This window comes from Mobula hypostoma, chromosome 19, assembly GCF_963921235.1.
Source record: "Mobula hypostoma chromosome 19, sMobHyp1.1, whole genome shotgun sequence".
NCBI lineage: Eukaryota > Metazoa > Chordata > Chondrichthyes > Myliobatiformes > Myliobatidae > Mobula > Mobula hypostoma.
Window position 1 is genome coordinate 7,201,860 of NC_086115.1, and position 27,181 is coordinate 7,229,040.

The 27,181-nt window shown below is 44.6% G+C and overlaps 2 protein-coding genes across 3 annotated transcripts in view; one reads left to right on the forward strand and one right to left on the reverse strand.

The window, feature by feature from the left end:
* twnk (twinkle mtDNA helicase) overlaps positions 1–14,164 on the reverse strand; it is a 49,166-nt gene extending 35,002 nt beyond the window's left edge. Inside the window, exons 1-2 of the mRNA XM_063071264.1 lie at positions 14,049–14,164; positions 12,943–13,074 (exon numbers count right to left, since the gene is read on the reverse strand). The gene's annotated coding sequence lies outside the window, so the exon portion shown is untranslated. The remainder of the gene's footprint in view (positions 1–12,942; positions 13,075–14,048) is intronic.
* A 121-nt stretch (positions 14,165–14,285) lies between these two features.
* Positions 14,286–27,181, forward strand: part of mrpl43 (mitochondrial ribosomal protein L43) — a 39,299-nt gene continuing 26,403 nt past the window's right edge. Inside the window, exons 1-2 of one of the 2 annotated variants that reach the window (XM_063071266.1) lie at positions 14,286–14,507; positions 20,286–20,392. In XM_063071266.1, the coding sequence (XP_062927336.1) occupies positions 14,377–14,507; positions 20,286–20,392 (238 nt within the window). In that variant the 5' untranslated portion in view covers positions 14,286–14,376. The remainder of the gene's footprint in view (positions 14,508–20,285; positions 20,393–27,181) is intronic. The other variant, XM_063071265.1, reaches the window with a different exon arrangement.

Here is a 27,181-nt window from a genome sequence, read left to right on the forward strand (position 1 = left end):
ACCACCCAGCAATTCCGCATCTCCCCCCCCTCCCCCCATTTTACCCTAGCCTAATCACGGGACAACTTACAATGACCAATTAACCTACTAACCGGAACATCTTCAGACTGTGGGAGGAACCAGCAGCACCCAGAGGAAAACCGTGTGGTCAAGGGGAGAATATACAAACTCCTGAAAGGCAGTGGCGGGAATTGAACCTGGGTCGCTGGTACTGTAAAGCGCTGCGCTGCCCACTACGCTACCCTGCTGCCCAATGCCACATGAAATTCCAGGTAAACAAAAACTTTCACGCTCACCAGTTGTAGATGATTTGCAATTATGTAAGAGTTGCACAATTCTTGATTTTTTCCCAAATAACCAGTGAATGTGTTGTTTCATGAATCCTTAATTAAGGAGTAATTAAGATTATTGTTTTACAATGAGGTGTTATCAGAGTCAAAGTAAAGTTGTGTATATTTCACAACATACTACCTTCAGATTTATTTTCTTAGACATTTACAAGAAAATAATGAAATACCTTAAGACCACAAGATATAGCAGCAGAATTAGGCCATTTGGCCCATCGAGTCTGCTCTGCCATTTCATCATGGCTGATCCAAGTTTCCTCTCAGCCCAAATCTCCTGCCCACTCCCATGTCACTTCGTGCTCTGACCAGTCAAGAATTTATCAACCTCTGCTTTAAATATACATAAAGATTTGCCCTTCACAGCTGACTGTGGCAAAGAATTCCAGATTCAACACCCTCTGGCTGAATAAATTCCTCCTCATCTCCATTCTAAAAGGACAGCCCTCTATTCTGAGGCTGTGTCCTCTGGTCTCAGACTCTCCCTCCACAGGAAACATCCTCTCCACATCCACTCCATCCAGGCCTTTCACCATTCGATAGGTTTCAATGAGGCCACCCCTCATTCTTCTGAATTCCAGTGAATACAGACACAGAGCCATCAAACACTCTTCATATGATGAGCCATTCAATCCTGGAATCATTTTCGTGAACCTCCTCTGAACCCTCTCCAGTTTCATCACATCCTTTTGGAGATAAGGAGCCCAAAGCTGCTCACAATACTTTAAGTGAGGCCTCAGCAGTGTTTTATAAAGTATCAACATTACGCCCTTGTTTTTATATTCCAGTCCTCTTGAAATGAATGCTAACATTGCATTTGCCTTCCTCACCACAGACTCAACCTGCAAATTAACCTTTAGGGAATTCTGCACAAGGACTCCCAAGTCCCTTTGTGCCTCAGATTTTTGTATTTTCTCTCCTTTTAGAAAATAGTCTAGCCTTTCATTTTTTCTACCAATATGCATGGCCATTCACTTCCCCACACTGTATTCTGTCTGCCACTTTTTTGCCTATTCTCCTAATCTGTCAGTCCTTCTGTAGCCTATTTCCTCAAAACTACCTGCCCCTCCACCTATCCTCATATCGTCTGCAAACTTTGCAACAAAGCCATCAATTCCATCATCCAAATCATGAACTTATAATGTAAAAGAGTCAGTCCCAATACAGACCCCTGTGGAACACCACTAGTCACCGTTACCCAGCCAGAAAAGGATTCCTTTCTTCCCACTGTCTCCTGTAAATCAGCAACTACTTCATCCATTCTAGAATCTCTCCTGTAATACCATGGGCTCATAGTTTGTTAAGCAGCCTCATATGTGGTACCTTGTCAAAGGCCTTCTGAAAATCCAACAACAACATCAACTGATTCTTCTTTGTCTATCCTGCTTGTTATTTCTTCAAAGAATTCCAACAGATTTGTCAAGGAAGATTTTCCCTTGAAGAAGTCATGCTGACTACAGCCTATTTTATCATGAGCCTCCAAGTACCCTGAGACCTCATCCTTAACAATCGACTCCAACACCTTCCCAACCACTGAGGTCAGACTAACTGACCTATAATTTCCTTCTTCTGCCTCTCTCCCTTCTTGAAGAGTGGAGTAATATTTGGAACTTTCTCGTCTTCTAGAACCATTCCAGAATCTGGCGATTCTTGAAAGATCATTACAAATGCCTCTACAATCTTTTCAGCCGCCTCTTTCAAAACCCTGGGGCATACACCTTCTGGTCCGGGTGACTTATCCACCTGCAGACCTTTCAATTTCCCAAGAACCTCTTCTCTAGTGATGGTAGCTTCACACACTTCGTGACCTTGACACGGAACTTCCACCATACTGCTAGTGTCTTCCACAGTGAAGACTGATGCAAAATACTTACTTCATTCACCCACCATTTCCTTGTCCCCCATTAGTACCTCTCCAGCATCGTTTTCTGGCAGGCCAGTATCCATTCTTGCCTCTCTTTCACACTCTGTATCTGAAGAAACTTTTGGTATCCTCTTTAATATTACTGGCTAGCCTACTTTCATATTCCACCTTCACCTTTTTTAAACAACTTTTTAGATGCCTTTTGTTGGTTTTTAAAAGCTTCCCAACCCTCTAACTTCCCACTATTTTTTGCTCTATTATATGCCCTCTCTTTGGCTTTTATGTTGGTTTGGACTTCTCATCAGCCACAGCTATCATTTTGCCTTTAGAATACTTTTGAAGACCAGTGCGTCTTCAGAGCAGGTCAGTGGATATGATTAAATATTCCCATTTCAGGCAGCTACAGCTGAACCACAACTGCATCCAAGGTCTGTACGTTTAGTGAAGATGTTTTAATATGATTGAACAATCTATTGCTGGTTAAAATTGATGGAAGTAATGCCGATGGTGGCTGTACTTCTTGTAGGAAATGGGATTGTTGCTCGGGACTACAAGTATATTCTAAAAAGAAACAAGGTTTTCAACTCCCAATAAATAAAACTGACGATCTCCAAGCTAGCGTGCTGTATCAGAGACATGTTAGGCTAGCATGCGTCCTCTGCATCACGGAATCCTGGTTAACCCCTCCGTACTGGACAGTGACTCAGATCGATGGGTTCACTATACAGTCAGGATAGGACCTGTCAAGTCCCTCAAAAGCAGAGGTGACGGTGTATGGCTCATTATCAACCCCTATTTGCGCACAAAAGTACCAGTGATTTCCCAATTTAGCTCACCAGACTTGGAATATTTAGCAATTAAGTGCCATCCCTTTTACCAGCCACAGGAGGTTTCTGCGATCATTTTGGTAGCAGTGTACGTTCCACCTCAGGCCAATGTCAAACAGGCTCTGGATGACCTGAGCAATGGGATCAACACACACAGAACCGCACGCCCTGACACCTTCACTATCATTTTGGGGGATTTTAACCAGGCCAGCCTGAAAAAAAAATCACTAAATAATTACCATCAACAAATCACCTGTTGTACCAGAGGAAATAACACGCTGGACCACTGTTACACCACCATCAAGAGCACTTACCGTGCTATTCCCCACCCACACTTTGGAAAGTGTGCCCACCTGGCTGTACTTTTACTCCCTGAGTATAGGCAGAGACTGAAGACTGCAGCACCAGTAGTGAGGACCAAGAAGGTATGGACAAGGGAAGCACAGGACTGCTTTGAATTGGTGGAACTGGGCTGTATTCAGGGATTCATCTTCGAATCTGGATGAGTATGCCGTAGTTGTTACCAACTCCATTAAAACCTGTGTGGATGAGTGTGTGCCCACGAAAACTTGCTGTACATTCCCAAACCAAAAGCTGTGGATGAACCAGGAGGTTCGACGTCTGCGGAGGGCTAGATCTATGGCATTTAAGTCTGGCGACCCAGGTCTGTGTAAGAAAGCCAGGTGTGACTTGCAGAGGGCTATTTCAAGAGCAAAGAAACAATTCCGAGCAAGGTTGGAGGCAAGTTCGGATGCACGTCAACTCTGACAGGGTTCACAGGGCACTATTTCCTACAAAGCAAAACAAAATAGCAATGAATGGCAGCGATGCTTCACTACCAGATGAACTCAACGCCTTCTATGCCCGCTTTGAAAGCGAGAATACAACCACAGCTGTGAAGATCCCTGCTGCACCTGATGACCCCGTGATCGCTGTCTCAGAGACCAATATTAGGCTGTCTTTCAGGAGTGAACCCTCGCAAGGCAGCAGGTCCCGGTGGAGTACCTGGTAAGGCCAACCAACTGGCGAAAGTGTTCAAAGACATTTTCAACCTCTCAGTGCTACGGTCAGAATTTCCACCTGCTTCAAAAGGGCAACAATCATACCAGTGCCTAAGAAGAGTAGTGTGGGCTGCCTTAATGACTATCATCCAGTAGCACTCACATCTACAGTGATGAAATGCCTTGAGAGGTAGGTCATGGCTCGACTGAACTCCTGCCTCAGCAAGGACCTGGACCCACTGCAATTTGCCTATTGCCACAATAGGTCAACAGCAGATGCAATCCTAATGGCTCTTCACACTGCTTGAAATCACCTGGACAATACAAACACCTATGTCAGGATGCTGTACATTGTCTATAGCTCAGCATTTAATACCATCATTCCTCCAGTCCTGATTAATAAGCTACAGAACCTGGGCCTCTGTACCTCCCTCTGCAACTGGATCCTCGACTCTGTAACCAGAAGACCACAGTCCGTGCGAGTCGGTAAGAGTATCTCCTGACGCTCAATACTGGCACAACTCAGGGGCGTGTGCTTAGCCTACTGTTTTACTCTCTCTATACCCATGACTGTGTGTCTAGGCACAGCCCAAATGTCATCTATAAATTTGCTGACAATTGTTGGCAGAATCTCAGATGGAGATAAGAGGGCGTACAGGAGTGAGATACACCAGCTAGCTAAGTTGTGTCACAGCAACCACTCAATGTCAGTAAGACCGAAGAGCTGATTGTGGGCTTCAGGAAGGGTGAGATGAAGGAACACACACCAGTCCTCATCGAGGGATCACAAGTGGAGAGAGTGAGTTCCTGGGTGTCAAGATCTCTGAGGATCTAACCCGGTCCCAACATATCGATGCAGCTATAAAGAAGGCAAGACAGCAGCTATATTTCATTAGGAGTTTGAGGAGATTTGGTTTGTCACCTAAAACATGTTGCATTACTGTCTGGTATGGGGTGGGAGATAATGCACAGGACTGTAAGAAAATAAAGAAAGTTGTAAAATTAGTCAGCTCCATCTTGGGTACTAGCCTCCATAGTATCCAAGATGTCTTCAAGGAGCAGTGCCACAAAAAGGAGGCGTCCGTTATTAATGACCCCCATCACCCAGGACACACCCTCTTCTCATTATTACCATCAGGTAGGAGGAACAGAAGCCAAAAGGCACACACTCAACAGTTCAGGAACAGCTTCTTCCCCTCTATCATCCCATTCCTAAATGAACAATGAACACTACCTCACTTTTAAAAAAATATTATTTCTGCTTTTGCATTGCTTTTAATTTAACTAGTTAATATACATTAACAGTGCCTATAAAAGTATTCACCCCCTTGGAAGTTTTTATGTTTTATTGTTTTACATCATTGAATCACAGTGGATTTAATTTGGCTTTTTTGACACTGATCAACAGAAAGACTTTCATGTTAAAGTGAAAACAGATCTCTACAAGGTGATCTAAATAACTAAATGACAATAAAAGAGGACTGCGTGTCCTTATAATCTAATCTAAATTAATCACAAATCTAAAACACAAAATAATCGATTGCACAAGTTTTCACCCCCTTTAATGTAACACTCCAAATCATCACTGGTGCAGCCAATTGGTTTTAGAAGTCATGGAATTAGTTAAATGGAGATTACCCGCGTGCAGTCAAGGTGTTTCTATTGTTTGTAGTAAAAATACACCTGAATCTGGAAGGTCCAATGGCTGGTGAGTCAGTATCCCTGCAAAAACTACACCATGAAGACGAAAGAACACTCCAAACAACTCCACAAAAAGGTTATTGAAAGCATGCAAGTCAGGAGATGGATACAAGAAAATTTCCAAGTCACTGACTATCCCTTGGAGAACAGTTAAGTCATCCATCAAGGAATGGAAAGAATGAATATGGCACAGCTGTAAATCTGACCAGAGCAGGCCATCCTCAAAAGCTGAGTGACCATGCAAGAAGGGGATTAGTGAGGGAGACCACTAAGAGATCCATGACAACTCTAGAGGGGTTACAAGCTTCAGCGTCTGAGATGGGAGAGACTGCACATACAGTAACTATTGCCCGAGTACTTCCCTAGTCTCAGCTTATGGGACAGCAGCAAAGACAAAGCCACTGTTGAAAAAAACTCACTTGAGATCTCAGCTAGAGTTTGCCAAAAGGCATCTGGGAGACAGTGAAGTCGGCTGGAAGAAGGTTCCATGGTTTGATGAAACCAAGATTGAGCTTTTTGGCCATCAGACCAAACGCTGTTTGACGTAAGCCCAACACTGCAACATCATCAAAAACACATCATCCCTACCGTGAAGCGTGGTGGTGGCTGCATCATATTGTGGGGATGCTCCACTGCAGCAGGCCCTGGACGGCTTGTGAAGGTAAAGGATAAAATGAATGCAGCAAAATACAGGGAAATCCTGCAGGAAAATCTGATGCAGTCTGCAAGAGAACCATGACTTGGGAGAAGATTTATTTACCAGCAAGACAACGACCCCAAGCATAAAGCCAAAGCTACACAGAAATGGCTTAAAAGCAACATTAATATCCCGGAATGGCCAAGTCAGAGTCCAGACCTCAATCCAATTGAGAATTTGTGGCTGGACTTGAAAACGGCTGTTCACTCACAATCCCCATGCAATGTGACAGAGCTTGAGCAATTTTGTAAAGAAGAATGGGGAAAAATTGTAGTGTCCAGCTGTGCAAAGCTGATAACAGACTCAAGGCTCTAATTTTGGAGAAGAGAATTTATAAGCCGTGTCTCCCCTCTCTTATCATGGGAAATATGAGATCGCTGGGGAATAAAATGGACGCTTTGTCAGGAGTCAGAGAACATTTCGGGAGAGCAGTGTCATGTGCTTCACTGAGACGTGGCTGCACGAGGACATACCCAATCAAAGCGTTTCCATAGAGGGCTTCCGGACTGTTCGAGCTGACCGGAATTACACGGAGAGCGGTAAGCGTAAAGGAGAGGGGCTGGCGGTTCTGGTAAATAGTAGATGGTGCAATCCTGGGCATATTACAATCAAGGAACGTGTTTGTAGCCCGGATATTGAACTTTTTGCTGCTGGACTCTAGCCATATTATTTGCCAAGGGAAATCTCACATGCAATTGTGGTTGTTGTATACATCCCTCCCTCTGCCAACCCGACATCGGCGTGTAACATCACTTACACCGTCATAGCCAGACTACAAACCCAGCACCCGAGTGCCCTCATAACCATCTCGGGTGACTTCAACCGTGTTACCATGGCAAGAACACTGCCCAACTTCACGCAGTATTGAGCTGTACAACCAGAGGGGAAAGGACTCTGGACTTGATGTACGCTAACGTTAAGGATGCATACAGCTCCTCTCCCCTCCCCCCACTGGGAAGGTCAGATTACAACCTGGTGCATCTAAAACCCTGCTACGTGCCTCTGGTGAAGAGTAAACCTGCAACCTCGAGGACAGTGAGAAAATGGTCAGAGGAGGCTTATGAGGCGCTCCAGGGTTGTTTTGAGGTGACAGACTGGCAGGCACTCTGTGAGCCACATGGAGAGGATATTGATGGGCTCACAGAGTGCATCACTGATTACATCAATTTCTGTGTGGCCTGCAATGTTCTGACAAGAACTGTCGTTTGTTATTCAAATAACAAGCCATGGGTGACAAAGGATATTAAGGACATCCTGAACACTAAAAAGAGGGCGTTTAGAGATGGAAATAGGGAGGAGCTGAGGGCAATACAGAGGGACCTGAAAGCCAGGATCAGGGAGGCTAAAGACAGGTACAGGAGGAAGCTTGAGTGGAAACTCCAGCAGAACAACATGAGAGAGGTCTGGAGGGGGATGACGACCATCACTGGGTTCCGGCAAACTAGCAACAGAGGAACGGAAGGCAGTGTGGACAGGGCCAACGAACTTAACCTGTTCTTTAACAGATTTGACAGTGTGGCCCCTGCCCATCCCACACATGAGCCATCTGTTGTCGGCCCCCAACCAACACATATTCCACTCTCCCCTCCTACCCCTCCTCACAGTCCCCCACCCTGCTCTCATGACTATACCCCTTTCCCACACGAAACCACCACGATGGGCTTCACAGCTGAACAGGTGAGAAGACAGCTGAAAAGTCTCAACCCAAGCAAGGCTGCAGGACCAGATGGTGTCAGTACCAGGGTGCTCAAAGCCTGTGCCCCTCAGCTATGTGGAGTACTTTGCCATGTATTCAACATGAGCCTGAGGCTCCAGAGGGTTCCTGTATTGTGGAAGACGTCCTGCCTCATCCCAGTACCAAAGACGCCGCGACCCAGCGGCCTCAATGACTACAGACCGGTGGCATTGACCTCCCACATCATGAAGACCCTGGAGAGACTTGTTCTGGAGCTGCTCCGGCCTATGGTCAGGCCACACTTAGATCCCCTCCAGTTCACCTACCAGCCCCAACTAGGAGTTGAGGATGCCATCATCTTCCTGCTGAACCGTGTCTACGCACCTGGACAAGCCAGCAAGCACTGTGAGGGTCATGTTTTTTGACTTCTCCAGTGCGTTCAACACCATCCGCCCTGCTCTGCTGGGGGAGAAGCTGACAGCGATGCAGGTGGATGCTTCCCTGGTATCATGGATTCTTGATTACCTGACTGGCAGACCACAGTACGTGTGCTTGCAACACTGTGTGTCCGACAGAGTGATCAGCAGCACTGGGGCTCCACGGGGGACTGTCTTGTCTCCCTTTCTCTTCACCATTTACACCTCGGACTTCAACTACTGTACAGAGTCTTGTCATCTTCAGAAGTTTTCGGATGACTCTGCCATAGTTGGATGCATCAGCAAGGGAGATGAGGCTGAGTACAGGGCTACGGTAGGAAACTTTGTCACATGGTGTGAGCAGAATTATCTGCAGCTTAATGTGAAAAAGTCTAAGGAGCTGGTGGTAGACCTGAGGAGAGCTAAGGTACTGGTGACCCCTGTTTCCATCCAGGGGGTCAGTGTGGACATGGTGGAGGATTACAAATACCTGGGAATACGAATTGACAATAAACTGGACTGGTCAAAGAACACTGAGGCTGTCTACAAGAAGGGTCAGAGCCGTCTCCAGTTTCTGAGGGGACTGAGGTCCTTTAACATCTGCCGGACGATGCTGAGGATGTCCTATGAGTCTGTGGTGGCCAGTGCTATCATGTTTGCTGTTGTGTGCTGGGACAGCAGGCTGAGGGTGGCAGACATCAACAGAATCAACAAACTCATTCATAAGGCCAGTGATGTTATGGGGATGGAACAGGACTCTCTCACGGTGGTGTCTGAAAAGAGGATGCTGTCCAAGTTGCATGCCATCTTGGTCAATGTCTCCCATCCACTACATAATGTATTGGGTGGGCACAGGAGTACATTCAGCCAGAGACTCATTCCACCGAGATGCAACACTGAGCGTCATAGGAAGTCATTCCTGCCTGTGGCCATCAAACTTTACAACTCCTCCCTTGGAAAGTCAGACACCCTGAGCCAATGGGCTGGTCCTGGACTTATTTCATAATTTACTGGCATAATTTACATATTACTATTTAACTATTTATGGTTCTATTACTATTTATTATTTATGGAGCAACTGTAATGAAAACCAGTTTCCCCTGGGATTAATAAAGTATGACTATAACTAATTGCTGCCAAAGGTGCATCTACTAAATACTGTCTTGAAGGGGCAACCAATTATTTTGTGTTTAATAATTGTAATAAATTTGAACTAATTTGTAGAAACTTGTTTTCACTTTGACACAAAAGAGTCTTTTCTGTTGATCAGTGTTGAAAAAGCCAAATTAAATCCACTGTGATTCAACATAGTAAACCGATAAAACATGAAAACTTCTGGGGGGGGGGGAGGGCGGGGGTGAATACTTTTTATAGGCACTGTATATTACTGTAATTGATCTCTTCTATATTATCCTGTATTGCATTGTACTGCTGCGTCAACTTAACAAATTTCACAATATATGCCAGTGATATTAAACCTGATACTGATTCCTCTTTCCTCTTAGGGATGTATATATCCTACACCTTATGAATTGCTTCCAGAAATTCCAGCCATTGCTGTGCTACCATCATCATTGCTAGTATTCTTTTCCAATCAATTTTGGTCAACTCCGCTCTCGTGCCTCTGTAATTCCCTTTACTCCATTGTGATCCTGATATCAGGCTTTAGCTTCTCCTTCTCAACTTCCAGCGTGAACTTAATCATATTATGATCACCTGCCCCCAAGGGTTCCTTTACCTTAAGCTCTCTACTCAATTCCAGTTCACTGCACGACACCCAATCCAGAATAGCTGATCCCCTGGTGGGTTCAATCATGAGCTGCTCTACAAATCCCACCTCTTAGGCATTCTATAAATTGCCCCCCCTTGGAATCCTTCACCAATCTGCTTTTCCCAATCTAACTGCATATTGAAATTCCCCCATAATTATTGTAACATTGCCCTTTTGGCATGCATTTTCTATCTCCCATTGTAATATGTAGGCCACATCCTCATTACTGTTTGGATGTCTGTATACAGCTCCCATCAGGGACTTTTTACCCTTGCAGTTCCTTAGCTCTATCCACAATGACACAACATCTCTTTCTAATGATTTGATTTAATTTCATTACCACCAACAGAGCAACACTGCTCCCTCTGCCTTCCTGTCTGTCCTTTCAATACAGCGTGTATCCTTGGACATTAAGATCCCAGCTATAATCTTCTTTCAGCCGTGATTCAGTGATGCCTACATCATACCCACCGATCTGCACCTGTGCTATAAGTTCATCTACCTTATTCCGCATACTGCGTGCATTCAGATACAACACTTTCAGTCCTGTATTCACCCTTTTCAGTTTTGTCTGCCTTTTATGTTGCAACTTATCCTGTTGACTGTAAATTTGCCCTATTGTCAGTCTCTCCTTGCCCGGGGTCTCATTACACACTACCTCTGTTTGTAAACCAACTACCTCATCTTCAGCACTTTCACTCTGGTTCCCATCCCATCAAACTAGTTTAAACCCACCCAAACAACTCTAGCCAATCTGCCCACAACGATATTGGACCGCCCTGGGTCAGGTGTAACCCGTCTCTTTAGAATAGGTCATACCTTCATAGAACATAAAATAGTACAGCACAGTACAGGCCCTTCGGCCCACAATGTTGTGCTGACCCTCAAACCCTGCCTTCCAGATAAGCCCTCACCTTAAATTCCTCCATATACCTGTCTAGTAGTCTCTTAAACTTCACTAGTGTATCTGCCTCCACCACTGACTCAGGCAGTGCATTCCACACACCAACCACTCTCTGAGTAAAAAAACCTTCCTCTAATATCCCCTTTGAACTTCTCACCCCTTACCTTAAAGCCATGTCCTCTTGTATTGAGCAGTGGTGCCCTGGGGAAGAGGCGCTGGCTATCCACTTTATCTATTCCTCTTATTATCTTGTACACCTCTATCATGTCTCCTCTCATCATCCTTCTCTCCAAAGAGTAAAGCCCTAGCTCCCTTAATCTCTGATCATAATGCATACACTCTAAACCAGGCAACATCCTGGTAAATCTCCTTTGTACCCTTTCCAATGCTTCCACATCCTTCCTATAGTGAGGCAACCAGAACTGGACACAGTACTCCAAGTGTGGCTTAAACAGAGTTTTATAGAGCTGCATCATTACATCGCAACTCTTAAACTCTATCCCTCGACTTATGAAAGCTAACACCCCATAAGCTTTCTTAACTACCCTATCCACCTGTGAGGCAACTTTCAGGGATCTGTGGACATGTGCCCCCAGATCCCTCTGCTCCTCCACACTACCAAGTATCCTGCCATTTACTTTGCACTCTGCCTTGGAGTTTGTCCTTCCAAAGTGTACCACCTCACACTTCTCTGGGTTGAACTCTATCTGCCACTTCTCAGCCCACTTTTGCATCCTATCAATGTCTCTCTGCAATCTTCAACAATCCTCTACACTATCTACAACACCACCAACCTTTGTGTTGTCTGCAAACTTGCCAACCCACCCTTCTAACCCCACATCCAGGTCGTTAATAAAAATCACGAAAAGTAGAGGTCCCAGAACAGATCCCTGTGGGACACCACTAGTCACAATCCTCCAATCCGAATGTACTCCCTCCACCACGACCCTCTGCCTTCTGCAGGCAAGCCAATTCTGAATCCACCTGGCCAAACTTCCCTGGATCCCAGAAGAGATCCCAATGATCCATAAATCTGAACCCCTGCCCCCTGTGCCAGTTCCTCAGCTGTGCGTTCACCTGCCAAATCATCCTATCCTTACCCTAACTGGCACATGGCATAGGCAGCAATCCAGAGATTACTACCCTGAAGGTCCTGTTTCTCAACTTTCTACCTAGCTCCCTAAAATCTCTCTTCAGCACCTCCTCACCTTGGGACATCTCTGATCCTGCCACCAGGGAAGCAACATACCATCCCGGTGTCTCTATTGTCCCCACAGACCTTGTCTCTGTTCCTCTATGGAATCTCCTATCACCACTGCAGCCGTCTTCCCCTCTCTGCCCTTCTGAGCCACAGCACCATTCTCGGTGCCAGAGACATGGTCCGTGCCCCCCCTCAATAGTATCTATTATTGAGGGGAACTGCCACAGGTGTACTCTGCACTGGTTGTGCATTCCCCCTCCTCCTGAATACAGCAACACTTATGAAAAACTACATACACATACAAAGACTACCTAACCAATGTGCATAAGATGACCAATGGTATAAATAATGAAGTGGTAAATAATTCTGATTCTGAAATAAATAACAGAAAACATAAATTGCAGAGTCCTTGTAGAGTCAGTTCAGGGTTGAAGTGAGTAAAGTTTCTCCGTGCAGTTTGCTGGTGTCATTGGCTGTTGCCTGAAAGGTGCTAGCTAAAGATCAACATCATTAACGCTAATCACAGCCCACCTTTACTCACCGGATTTCCCGTGCACTGGAACTTTCTACAACACAACGTTGCCCAGCCAAGGCAGCCGCGGGCAGGGCGGCGAATGGAGCCCGTGTACACCGGGGGGGAGAGCTGCCTGTCACGTGTAGCTCCGCGCGTTTTCTGTATCAGATAAAGTTTAAAAAATCCGCTTTTAGCACGTTGCAAACACGAGGAAATCAGCAGATGCTGGAATTTCAAGCAACACACTTTATCAAAGTTGCTGGTGAACGCAGCAGGCCAGGCAGCATCTCTAGGAAGAGGTACAGTGGACGTTTCGGGCAGAGACCCTTCGTCAGGACTAACTGAAAGAAGAGTTAGTAAGAGATTTGAAAGTGGGAGGGGGAGATCCAAGTGCACTCATTTTCTCTGAGAAGGAGGAGTTTGAGTAAATGATTAGATAATACATACTGTATCTAATTATATAATACGTACAGTATTGTATTATCTAACCTGTACGAGCGGGAGACTAGCCGATGAAAATACTGGGTTGCGCGATTTGTATAACAGTTTACTTCAACACAAATGAACGCAAGGGCAAAAGTAACAATTGCGACCGTCACAACATTCAAAAGGCCAAAACCAAGAAAAGGGTTAAGTGGGGTGGGATTACAAAACAAGTCTTTGTCTCTATTGTGCTTTGGATTCGAGTACACCCACAATAGCTTATTTATGAACTCGTTTCGGGATAAATAACAAATGTTTTTATTTTTGCTGTGGGGAGTTCATTGTGAGCATTGAGACGGGAGTTGGATTAGAAGCTCCCTGACCCAGCTAACTTGATGTAATTTTCCGGAGTGTCTGGCCGCTCTCGACACGAGTTAAATACACGCACCAGCAGGCAATCTGCTGGAGGAACGCCACGGGGGAAATGAACCGCTGGCGTTTCGGATCGGAAACCTGCACCAGCCCCACAGGTGCTGCTCGACCCGTTGAGTTCCTCCAGAAGCTCCTTCGCTGCTCCGGATTCCGTCATCTGGGGTCTCTCGTGTCTCCAAAGCCACGCTGCAGCCTGTTAGCAAGGAATGCAAACAACAGTGTTGGAAACCCTGGTCCAGCGAGGGTCCGCGTTGGGAGGGTGAGCCGAGAGCACCTACCTACCCGCCTGCATGCTCCGGCCTCTCGGGGGGCGGACACGTGCGCCAACCCAGTCCAGCAACAACCGGCGCGGCCCATCGGCGAACGTGGGGAGGGAGGAGGCTGTTAGTTATCCGTTACCCGGGGCAACTGCCGCCGTCCCCGGGTTGTAGGTTGCCTCCCCGCCGCTGGTATCCTTGCGCACGGGCGGAAGGGTTAGGACGGCGCACACGGCGCATGCGGGCGGAAGCCGGAGGGGTTTGGACGGCGCACACAGCGCACACGTGCTCTGCCGGTCGGCGGGGGGTGGGGAGGAATAGCAGGGACGGACATGGTGGAGGAGCCGAGATGACGGCCCGGGGAACGGCCAGCCGCTTCTTGCAGAGTGTTCTGCAGAACGGTGTGGGCAGATACATCTGCCAGCTGAAGAGGCTCAGCATCGTCTTCAGCGCGAGTGCTGCAGGCAGCAGAGGGGTCAGGTCAGTAGGCCGCGTCCCTTCAGGATCTCCGACACTTCCCACGCAATGAAGGTCAACCGTCTGTTTCTCTACGGACACTCCTGCCTTCTGGGTACCTGCAGCGTTTTGTGTGTCGCTCCTTCTCTTCCCTGCTTATTCGCTTACCTGCATAAATGCCCCTTAACTGTTGTTATTGTATGTGCTCCTATCACACACTGGGAAGGGGAGGGGGAGAAATATGTCTTGCACGTCTCCTTTAAGCTTTCCTCATTTCATCTTAAGTATATGCTTAAGGTGTGTAAAAAAAGGTCCGAAGGATCATTGGGGACCTGAGTCACCCCCAACCTTAAACTGTACCAGTTGCTACCATCTGGGAAACGATACCAGCTTCTTCCACCAGGCCATCAAACTGATTAATTCATGCTGACACAACTGTATTTCTATGTTACATTGACTATCCTGTTGCACATATTGTTTACTATAAATTGCACATTTAGACGGAGACGGAACGTAAAGATTTTTACTCATGTATATGAAGGATGTAAGTAATAAAGTCAATTCAATTCAATCCAATTCAGTATGCTCTCTAGTACTTGACATTTTCACCCTGAGGAAAAAGGCTATCATATTAACTTGAGTCGTGATGAAGGGTTTCGGCCCAAAACATCGACTGTTTACTTTTTTTTCATAGATGCTGTCTGGCCTGTTGTGTTCCTCCAGCATTTTATGTGTGTTACTATGATATTAACCCACGTTTGGCCCATGTTCTACACCTTTCTTATCCTTTTCAAATGTCTTTTAAATTTAATTGTACCCAACTCCTTCTCTTATGCCAGCTTGTTCCATATGCCTACCACCTTCTATATGGAAAATCACATCTGCCTTACAGAGGCAGAAAGTAGTCATGTTTAACTTTACACTAACTCAATTAAATCTCTAATTTTTGACTCCCCTATCCAGAGGAAAGGACAGTGGCCAGCGACACATGATTTTATAAGGCCTCCCCTCAGTTTCCTTCACGGGAGTTAAAAGCAGTCCCACTCTATCCAGTCCCTCCTTATACAGTACTTTGCAAAAGTCTTAGGCACATGTTTACAGTGGCGCTAGAAAGTTTGTGAACCCTGTAGAATTTTCTCTATTTCTGCATAAATATGACCTAAAAGGTGATCAAATCTTCATGCAAGTCCTAAAGCTAGATAGAGAACTCTATTAAATAACACAAAAATTATACTTGTTCATTTATTTATTGAGGGGAAAAAATCTGAGATATATATATATTCCAACAAATATATTTATTTGTTGGAAAAAGTATGTGAACCCTTTCTTTTGGTAACTGGTGTGACCCCCTTGTACAGCAATAACTTCAAACATTTCCAGCAATTGTTGATCAGTCCTTCGCATTGGTTTGGTGGAATTTTAGGCCATTACTCCTTATAAAACTGCTTCAACTCCTGGATGTTTGTGGGCTTTCCTGCACGAACTGCTTGAGTCAGGTCCTTCCACAACATTTCTATAGGATTAAGATCAGGGCTTTGACTCAGCCATTCTAAAACACTGATTTTCTTTTTAAACCATTCTGTTGTTGAATTACCCTTGTCTTTCAGATCATTGTCTTGTTGCATTATCCAACTTCTATTAAGCTTCAGGTGACAGCCTGCTACCCTGACATTCTCCTGTAAAATGTCATTATATAATTTTGAATTCATTGTTCCCTCCATGACCGCAAGCTGCCCAGGTCCTGAAGTAGCAAAGCAGCCCTAAACGATGATGCTTCTTCCACCATGCTTCGCAGTTGGAGTGAGGTTTTGGTGTAGGTGTGCAGTGCCCTTTCTCCTCCAAACATAGCAATGTGTGTTTCTGCCAAAAAGTTGAACTTTCGTCTCAGCTTTCTACAGAACATTGTCCCAGAAGCATTGTGGAACATCCAGATGGTCTTTTGCAAACGTGGGAAGTGCAGCAATTTTTTGTTTTTTGGCGAGCATTGGTTTCCTCCGTGATGTCCTTCCATGAACACCATTCTTGTTCATGTGTCCACTACAGAGACTTCAGCAAGTTCCAGAGATTTCTGCAGTAAAATGAACTCAGGCACACTTCCGTGATAACTTAGCAATAAAGTGTGCTGTGTGCAGTACTGCATGTGCAAGGGCTTATTTCGGATCTGCAAACAGTCCTTAAGTTTTGGCACAACAGGGGTCACACCAGTTACTGAAAGAAAGGGTTCACATACTTTGTCCAACAAATACATAGAACAGTGGATCATTATTTATTTAATTGAGTTCTGTTTATCTAGTTTTAAGACGTGTGAAAATCTGATCAGATTTAGGTCATTACGTAGAAATAGAGAAAATTCTACAGGATCCTCAAACTTTGTAGAACTACTGTATAGAGTGCCAAAGACATTTTTACAGTACTATAGTAATTTTATGTATTGCAACAACATGCGAGTCTCTTTCTTATGAAGTGTGTCACATGTTTCAGAACATCCCAGAGTCCTTTACTATGCGTTTGAGCATTTTCCTTCCCTCTTAAGCTTCACCTTAGAGTCTGAGATGACTTTTCTACTTCAGTTCTTCAGGCTCCATGCTGGCTGCTGTTTGACTAACAGGTTCTGCCAGAGGTGATGCAGCTGTGTAATGGGTAGTATAGGAGGATGTGCCATTAACACTGGGCTTCCATGTGCTGATGATTAGTTGGCTAATATTATGCTGAGTACTCCTTTCTCATTTTAATCAGGATTGACCAGGTATCCCTGATGTTCCAGTTTTTCCAAGGATGTTTATGATCTTCCTGCAGATGTTTCCTCTGGTAATCTGTCATCATGTTGTTTGGAACAGAGTGATCATTTTAAAAATCAGTGCCAGCCATGCAAGTAGTTAGTGCATCACTTTACAGTAATCATTGATCCAGGGTCAATTCCCACTGCTGTCTATAAGGAGTTTGAAAGTTCTCCCTGTGACTGTGTGGGTTTCTTCCAGGTGCTCTGGTTTCCTCCTGCATTTTAAAGATGCACTGTTAGGTTGGTGAGTTGTGGGCATGCTCTGTTAGCACCAGAATCATGGCAACACCACATTTCGTTGTGTTTTGAAATACATGTAACAAACATAGCTAATCTGTATAAAAAGTGAGGTGGTACCCATTGGAACGAACCTGATGTAGAGGATGTGGATATTGGTTTGTTGATGGATTTGAGGATTTCACAGAGACGGCCAAGATGACATCTATGCAGTACTTTCACTTCTGCTCCAGGTAGAGCTTGACTCGGATGTGTATGCAAGGACAAGGACCACTGCGGTCTGATAAACAGTGAGCATTTTGCCAGGTTTTAGGTCTCCATCAACAGCATTTTATTCAGAGTCATAAAGACTGTGCTGTTATTTTGTATGGTAATGAATTGTCATATTTGTCTTTGGGCGATGGCACCTGAATTATTGTAAATAGTCTGTGTTTTCTAGGCTCTTCTGGACTATCATTCTGTACAAAGGGATAACTTAGTGGAGCATCTCCATTTTGAGGTGTTAAGTGTAAAACCCAACTCCATATCACTGAACAAGTTGATCACTTGGAGCTTGGGCTCCGGCCACGTGCATACGCGAGTGTTACCTACTTACTGTAGATCTGTGTCCAGAGCGAAGGTGGCGTAGGGTGAGCAGTCTCCTCCTTGTCGGGTAGATTAGCATCACTCCGACAGGAAGCTCCTTTTTGTAGTAAGCTGCTGGGGAAAAGATTGAGAAAAGTGTTGGGACGATGACATGACCTTGTTCTGAAATTAGTGTGTTCAATTGGACTAATTGTTTAAGATTATGCTTTGCTTACCAGTGTATAGCAGACTTGGGAGTGTGGGAGGAGACAAATTTCCTTGGGCAGTTGGATTTGAAATGAAGGAGTTGAAGTATTCTGAGGTTAAGAGGCCATGTGTGGTGGCTGATGCTTCTTCGTGCTTTTCCTTTAGAGTTGAGGCAGAGTAACAATCATGTCCTTTGTTCTAGACAGACAGAATCCATGGTACACTTCAGGAAACAGACCCTTGACCACTGGGAGGAGGCAGCTGAGTAGCTTCTCCCTGTGGCCGAGAAAAGGGAGGCTCTAGAGCAGGGGTTCCCATTAACCAAGGGGTCCGTGGACCCCACATTGGGAGCCCCTGCTCTATCGCAAAAAAAACAACACAAACTGTTGCAGGATCTCAGTGGGTCAAGTTGCATCTGTGGTGGGATGGGGCAGAAATTTTCACTATTACAGATCAAAACCCTGCAGCAGAACTGAGGCAGTAGGTAGTCAGTATAAAGAGCCGACGGGAGGCAAGGGTTGGTCAAATGGACGGGTGGACCAAAGACGGATGGAGGACGATGGGCAGGTGAAGCCAGACAGGGAGGAGAAAGTGAGGGGAAGGTAACCTATGGAATATTGAAAGGCCTAGAGTGGATGTGGAGAGGATATTTCCTATACTGGGGGAGTCTAGAGGGCACAGTCTCAGGATACAAGGAATTTCTTGAGGGTGGTGAGTCTGTGGAGTTCATTGCCACAGATGGCTGTGGAGGCCATCATGGTAATTTAAAGCAGCACCTAATGGGCTCTTAGCAATACAGTGTGCTGTGTGCAGTATCGCATGTGCAAGGCTTATTTCGGATCTGCAAACAGTCCTTAACTTTTGGCACAACAGCGGTCACACCAGTTACTGAAAGAAAGGGTTCACATACTTTGTCCAACAAATAAATATAACATTGGATCATTATTTATTTAATTGAGTTCTGTTTATCTAGTTTTAAGACGTGTGAAAGTCTGATCAGATTTAGGTCATTATGTAGAAATAAGGGCATTAAGATTTACAGAGAGAAGGTGGGAGAATGGGGTTTACAGGGATAATAATCAGCAATGATGGAATGGTGGAACAGACTCAAAGGCCTGAATGGCCGAATTCTCCTCCTGTGCCCTCTGGTCTTATAATCCTTTGGCCTGTGGTTCTAACAAGCTGGAGATATAATTTTGAATTATTGAATGAAGTTCTCCCTCATCAGGTTTTTGAATTTCAGTGTCAATACTCTCTGCAAGCAGGTGCTGACTACTTCCCTGACCTCGATTCACCTCTAATTCTTGGCTGTCAGCAAGTGTTTCCTCGAGTGTTTGAGCCATGGCGGTGCGAGAGAATCCATGCATGTCATGGTTACCTTCTGAAGATTCTGCACAGATTTCTTGTTGAACCTTGGCCCTCAGGTGTTTTGTAGAATTGTTTCCTTTCCCTTGAGGACTTTCCAATCTCTGCATGCCTTGCATTAATAAGTTGGATTTCCAGGTCATTTGCTTAGAATTAATCCTGGTGCTTTCTGGTACAGGTGATTATGGTGGATTTCAGCACAGCCACTGCAGGTCTATAGTGTTTCAGTGATATCAGGTTGTGAGGCATTTTCTGTGAAGAGCTGTCTTCATGCAGGCTGAGATCTTGCAGCATTGCCTCTGTATCTAAAGAATTTTTAAAGATTAGCTTTATTTGTCACATATATCGAAGCATACTTTGAAATGTCATTTGTGTTAAAAACCAACCCAGCCCAAGAGGCAGCCCACGAGTGTTGCCGTGCTTCCAACTTACTAATGCTAACTTGTATAACTTTAAAATATGAGAAAGAACGGGAACAGTCAGATGAAAACCACAGGGTCACAGTGAACTTGTACAAACTCATACAGACAGCGGTGAGAGATGAACCAGAATTGCTGAAGCTACACTACCGTGTTGCTCTGTTCTTGTATCCCTCTTTGTTTCTACTTCAACACTTCTAAAGTATCTCCATGTTCTTTGGTCTCCTGCAGAGAATACATTGAAGAAGGAGTGGTAGATTTTGCACGGCAGAATCCTGGGATTGTCGTCTACGTCACTCCAAAGAAATGCCATGTTCCTAAGTTGGTTGCAGAATACTGTGAGTTGCTGGAGCATTGCTCCAAATCCCAAGTACATCGCAAGTGGGATATGGTTTATTTTCCAAGGAGGGACATTAGAAAAACAGGATACTTCCCTGTTCAGCTTGTGTTCAATAACCCATGTAAACGTTGGATTAACCAGTCTGCCACCTTGGATCTTGGCCCCTAGATTAAACTATCTCACACCCTTTCCTTTGCTTCCTATTAACTGTAGGGTTTTTCAGATAAACACAGAACAAAGAAGGAGGCCATTTGGCCCTTTGTGACTGTACCAACTATTTGAAAGCAGCTATTAATCACTTCAACTGACTTGTACATTCCCTACTTCCATTTATCCTTCCGACTGTTCATCAATTTCCCCCTTTATGCAAGCCAAAAGGACAATGTTACAATAGTCATGGGGGATTTCAGTATGCAGGTAGATTGGAAAAATCAGGTCGGTGATGGATCCCAAGAGGGAAAATTACTAAAATGCCTATGAGCTGGCTTTTTAGAGCAGCTAGTGGTTGAGCCCACTAGAGGATCAGCTGCTTTGGACCAGGTGTTGTGCAATGAACCAGAATCCGTTAGAGAGCTTAAAGTAAAAGAAACTTTAGAACCATAGAAACTACAGCACAGAAACAGGCCTTTTGGCCCTTCTTGGCTGTGCTGAACCATTTTCTGCCTAGACCCACTGACCTGCACACGGACCATATCCCTCCATACACCTCCCATCCATGTATCTGTCCAATTTATTCTTAAATGTTAAAAAAAGAACCCGCATTTACCACCTCATCTGGCAGCTCATTCCACACTCCCACCACTCTCTGTGTGAAGAAGCCCCCCCTAATGTTCCCTTTAAACTTTTCCCCCCTCACCCTTAACCCATGTCCTCTGGTTTTTTTCTCCCCTTGCCTCAGTGGAAAAAGCCTGCTTGCATTCACTCTGTCTATACCCATCATAATTTTATATACCTCTATCAAATCTCCCCTCATTCTTCTACGCTCCAGGGAATAAAGTCTAACCTATTCAACCTTTCTCTGTAACTGAGTTTCTCAAGTCCCGGCAACATCCTTGTGAACCTTCTCTGCACTCTTTCAACCTTATTTATATCCTTCCTGTAATTTGGCGACCAAAACTGAACACAATACTCCAGATTCGGCCTCACCAATCCTTTATACAACCTCATCATAACATTCCAGCTCTTATACTCAATACTTTGATTAATAAAGGCCAATGTACCAAAAGCTCTCTTTATGACCCTATCTACCTGTGACGCCACTTTTAGAGAACTTTGTATCTGTATTCCCAGATTCCTCTGTTCCACTGCACTCCTCAGTGCCTTACCATTAACCCTGTATGTTCTACCTTGGTTTGTCCTTCCAACGTGCAATACCTCACACTTGTCCGTATTAAACTCCATCTGCCATTTTTCAGCCCATTTTTCCAGCTGGTCCAAGTCCCTCTGCAGGCTCTGAAAACCTTCCTCACTGTCTATTACACCTCCAATCTTTGTATCATCAGCAAATTTACTGATCCAATTTACCACATTATCATCCAGATCATTGATATAGATGACAAATAACTATGGACCCAGCACTGATCCCTGTGGCACACCACTAGTCACAGGCCTCCACTCGGAGAAGCAATTCTCTACTACCACTCTTTGGCTTCGTCCATTGAGCCAATGTCTAATCCAATTTACCATCTCTCCATGTATACCTAGCGACTGAATTTTCCTAACTAACCTCCCATGTGGGACCTTGTCAAAGGCCTTACTGAAGTCCATGTAGACAATATCCACTGCCTTCCCTTCATCCACTTTCCTGGTAACCTCCTCGAAAAACTCCAATAGATTGGTCAAACATGACCTACCACGCACAAAGCCACGTTGACTCTCCCTAATAAGTCCCTGTCTATCCAAATGCTTGTAGATTCTGTCTCTTAGTACTCCCTCCAATAACTTACCTACTACCGACATTAAATTTGCCTATAATTTCCCGGATTACTTTTCGATCCTTTTTTAAACAACGGGGGAAATAATCTTAATATGGTTAAATTCACCCTGAAATTGGAGAAGGTGAAGCTAAAGCCAGCTGTATCAGTATTACAGTGGAGTAAAGGGAATTACAGAGGCACGAGAGAGGAGCTGGCCAGAATTGATTCAGAAAGAACGCTGGCAGGGATGACGGCAGAGCAACAATGGTTGGAATTTCGGGAAGCAAGAGGAAGAAGTATTCTAAAGACAAAATGATACAACTGTGGCGGACAAGCAAAGTCAAAGCTAACATAAAAACCAAAGAGAGGGCATGCAATAGAGCAAAGATTAGTGGGAAGTTAGAGGTTTGGAAAGCTTGTATTAAAAAAAAACCAACAGAAGGCAACTGAAAAAAGTCATTGAAAAGGAAAAGATAGAATATGAAAGTAAGCTAGCCAAGAATATTAAAGAGGATACCAAAAGTTTCTTCATATACATAAAGTAAAAACGAGAGGTGAGTGGGTATTGGACTGCTGGAAAAACATACTGGAGAGGTAGTAATGGGGACAAGGAAATGGCAAACAAACTGAATAAGTGTTGTGCATCGGTCTTCACTGTGGAGTACACCAGCACTATGCTGGAAGTTGGAGTGTATTAGGGGTCAGAAGTGTGAGAATTACCATTAATAAGGAGAAGGTTCTTGGGAAGGAGGTCTGAAGATAGCTAAGTCACCTGGACCAGATTGTGTACACCCCAGGGTTCTGAAGAGGTGGCTGAAGAGCTTGTGGAGGCATTCGTAATGATCTTTCAAGAATCACTAGGTTTTCAAATGCTTTTGAAAGACTGGAAAATTGCAAATGCTACTCCTCTTCAAGAAGAGAGAAAAGCAGAAGAAAGGAAACATAGAAAATAGGTGCAGGAGTAGGCCATTCAGCCCTTCGAGCCTGCACCGCCATTCAGTACAATCATGGCTGATCATCCAACTCAGAACCCTGTACCTGCCTTCTCTCCATACCCCCGATGCCTTTAGCCACAAGGGCCATATCTAACTCCCTCTTAAATATAGCCAATGAACTGGCCTCAACTGTTTCCTGTGGCAGAGAATTCCACACATTCACCACTCTCTGTGAAGAAGTTTTCCTCATTTCGGTCCTAAAAGGCTTCCCCTTTATCCTCAAACTGTGACCCCTCGTTCTGGACTTCCCCAACATCGGGAACAATCTAGCCTGTCCAATCCCTTCAGAATTTTACACGTTTCAATCAGATCCCCCCTCAATCTTCTAAATTCCAGAGAGTATAAGCCTAGTCGATCCAGTCTTTCATCATATGAAAGTCCTGCCATCCCAGGAATCAATCTGGTGAACCTTCTTTTTACTCCCTCAATGGCAAGAATGTCTTTCCTCGGATTAGGGGACCAAAACTGCACACAGTACTCCTGGTGTGGTCTCACCAAGGCCTTGTACAACTGCAGTAGTACTTCCCTGCTCCTGTACTCGAATCCTCTTGCTATGAATGCCAGCATACCATTTGCCTTTTTCCGGCCTGCTGTACCTGCATGCCCACTTTCAATGACTGGTGTACAATGACACCCAGGTCTCATTGCACCTCCCCTTTTCCTAATCGGCCACCATTCAGATAATAATCTGTTTTCCTGTTCTTGCCACCAAAGTGGATAACCTCACATTTATCCACATTAAATTGCATCTGCCATGAATTTGTCCTCTCACCTAACCTATCCGAGTCACCCTGCATCCTCTTAGCATCCTCCTCACAGCTAACACTGCCGCCCAGTTTCGTGTCATCCACAAACTTGGAGATGCTGCATTTAATTCCCTCGTCTAAGTCATTAATATATGTTATAAACAACTGGGGTCCCAGCACTGAGCCTTGCGGTACCCCACTAGTCACTACCTGCCAGTCTGAAAAGGTCCCGTTTACTCCTACTCTTTGCTTCTTGTCTGCCAACCAATTCTCTATCCACATCAATACCATACCCCCAATACCGTGTGCTTTAAGTTTGCACACTAATCTCCTGTGTGGGACCTTGTCAAAAGCCTTTTGAAAATCCAAATATACCACATCCACTCTACGAGTTGTATCCTCAAAAAATTATATGAGATTCGTCAGACATGATTTTCCTTTCACAAATCCATGCTGACTTTGTCTGATGATTTCACCGCTTTCCAAATGTGCTGTTATCACATCTTTGATAACTGACTCTAGCATTTTCCCCACCACCGATATCAGGCTTACCGGTCTATAATTCCCCGGTTTCTCTCTCCCTCCTTTTTTAAAAAGCGGGGTTACATTAGCCACCCTCCAATCCTCAGGAACTAGTCCAGAATCTAAAGAGTTTTGAAAAATTATCACTAATGCATCCTGTATATCTTGGGCTACTTCCTTAAGCACTCTGGGATGCAGACCATCTGGCCCTGGGGATTTATCTGCCTTTAATCCCTTCAATTTACCTAACACCACTTCCCTACTGACATGTATTTCCCTCAGTTCCTCCATCTCACTGGACCCTCTGTTCCCTACTATTTCCGGAAGATTATTTACGTCCTCCTTAATGAAGACAGAACCAAAGTAGTTATTTAATTGGTCTGTCATGTCCTTGTTCCCCATGATCAATTCACCTGTTTCTGACTGTAAGGGACCTAGATTTGTCTTAACCAATCTTTTTCTTTTCACATATCTATAAATCTTTTACAGTCATTTTTTATGTTCCCTGCCAGTTTTCTCTCATAATCTTTTTTCCCTTTCCTAATTAAGCCCTTTGTCCTCCTCTGCTGGACTCTGAATTTCTCCCAGTCCTCAGGTGTGCTGCTTTTTTTGGCTAATTTGTATGTTTCTTCTTTGGAATTGATACTATCCCTAATTTCCCTTGTCAGCCACGGGTACACTACCTTCCCTGGTTTATTCTTTTGCCAAACTGGGATGAACAATTGTTATAGTTCATCCATGCGATCTTTAAATGCTTGCCATTGCATATCCACCGTCAATCCTTCAAGTATCATTTGTCAGTTTATCTTAGCTAATTCACGTCTCATACCTTCAAAGTTGCCCTTCTTTAAGTTCAGAACCTTTGTTACTGAATTAACTCTATCACTCTCCATCTTAATGAAGAATTCCACCATATTATGGTCATCATATTATCGCACGACAAGATTACTAACTAACCCTTCATCATTGCTCAATATCCAGTCTAGAATGGCCTGCTCTCTAGTTGGTTCCTCGACATGTTGGTTCAGAAAACTATCCCGCATACATTCCAAGAAATCCTCTTCCGCAGCACCCTTACCAATTTGATTCACCCAATCTATATGTAGATTGAAGTCACCCATTATAACTGCTATTCCTTTATTACACGCATTTCTAATTTCCTGTTTAATGTCATCCCCAACCTCACTACTACTGTTTGGTGGCCTGTACACAACTCCCACCAGTGTTTGCTGCCCCTTCGTGTTATGCAGCTCTACCCATATCGATTCCATGTCCTCCCGGCTAATGTCCTTCCTTTCTATTGCGTTAATCTCCTCTCTAACCGGCAATGCTACCCCACCTCCTTTTCTTTCATGTCTATCCCTCCTGAATATTGAATATCCCTGAATGTTGAGCTCCCATCGTTGGTTACCCTGGAGCCATGTCTCTGTGATCCCAACTATCATATTCATTAATAACTATCTACACATTCAATTCATCCACCTTGTTACAAATGCTCCTTACATTGACACACAAAGCCTTCAGGCTTGCTTTTACAACACTCTTAGCCCTTATACAATTATGTTGAAAAGTGGCCCTTTTTGATTTTTGCCCTGGATTTGCGGGCCTGCCACTTTTACTTTTCACCTTACTACTTTTTGCTTCTACCCTCATTTTACACCCCTCTGTCTCTCTGCACTTGTTCCCATCCTCCTGCCACATTAGTTTAAATCCTCCTGAGCAACAGTAGCAATTGATCCCCATAGGACATTGGTTCCAGTCCAGCCCAGGTGCAGACCGACCTGCTTGTACCGGTCCCACCTCCTCCAGAACTGGTTCCAATGCCGCAGAAATTTAAATCCCTCCCCCTTGCACCATTTTTCAAGCCATGTATTCATCTGAAATATCCTCCTGTTTCTACTCTGACTAGCACGTGGCACTGGTAGTAATCCAGAGATGATTACCTTTGTGGTCCTACTTTTTAGTTTATCTCCTAACTCCCTAAATTCACCTTGTAGGACCTCATCCCATTTTTTACCTATATCGTTGGTACCTATGTGCACCACGACCACTGGCTGTTCACCCTCCCTCTCCAGAATATCCTGCAGCCGCTCAGAGACATCCTTGACCCTTGCACCAGGCACCCTCCTGGAGTCTCGTTTGTGGCTGCAGAAATGCCTGTCTGTTCCCATTACAATCGAATCCCCTATCACTATAGCTCTCCCACTCCTTTTCCTTCCCTCCTGTGCTGCAGAGTCACCCATGGTGTCATGAACTCAGCTGCTGCTGCCTTCCCCTGATGAGACATCTCCCCCAACAGTATCCAAAACAGTATATCTGTTTAGGAGGGAGATGACCTCAGGGGACTCCTGCACTACCTGCCTACTGCTACGCTGTTTAGTGGCCACCCATTCCCTTTCTGCCTGAAATTATAGGCCAGTTAGTCAAATATCAATGGTTGGGAAGATGTTGGAGTCAATTGTTAAGGATGAGGTTCAGGGTACTTGGAAGCACATGATAAAATAGGTAGTAGTCAGTATGGTTTCCTCTAGGGTGAATCTTGCCTGACGAATCTCTTTCTTTGAAGAAATAACAAGCAGGATAGACAAATGAAAATCGGTTGAAGTTG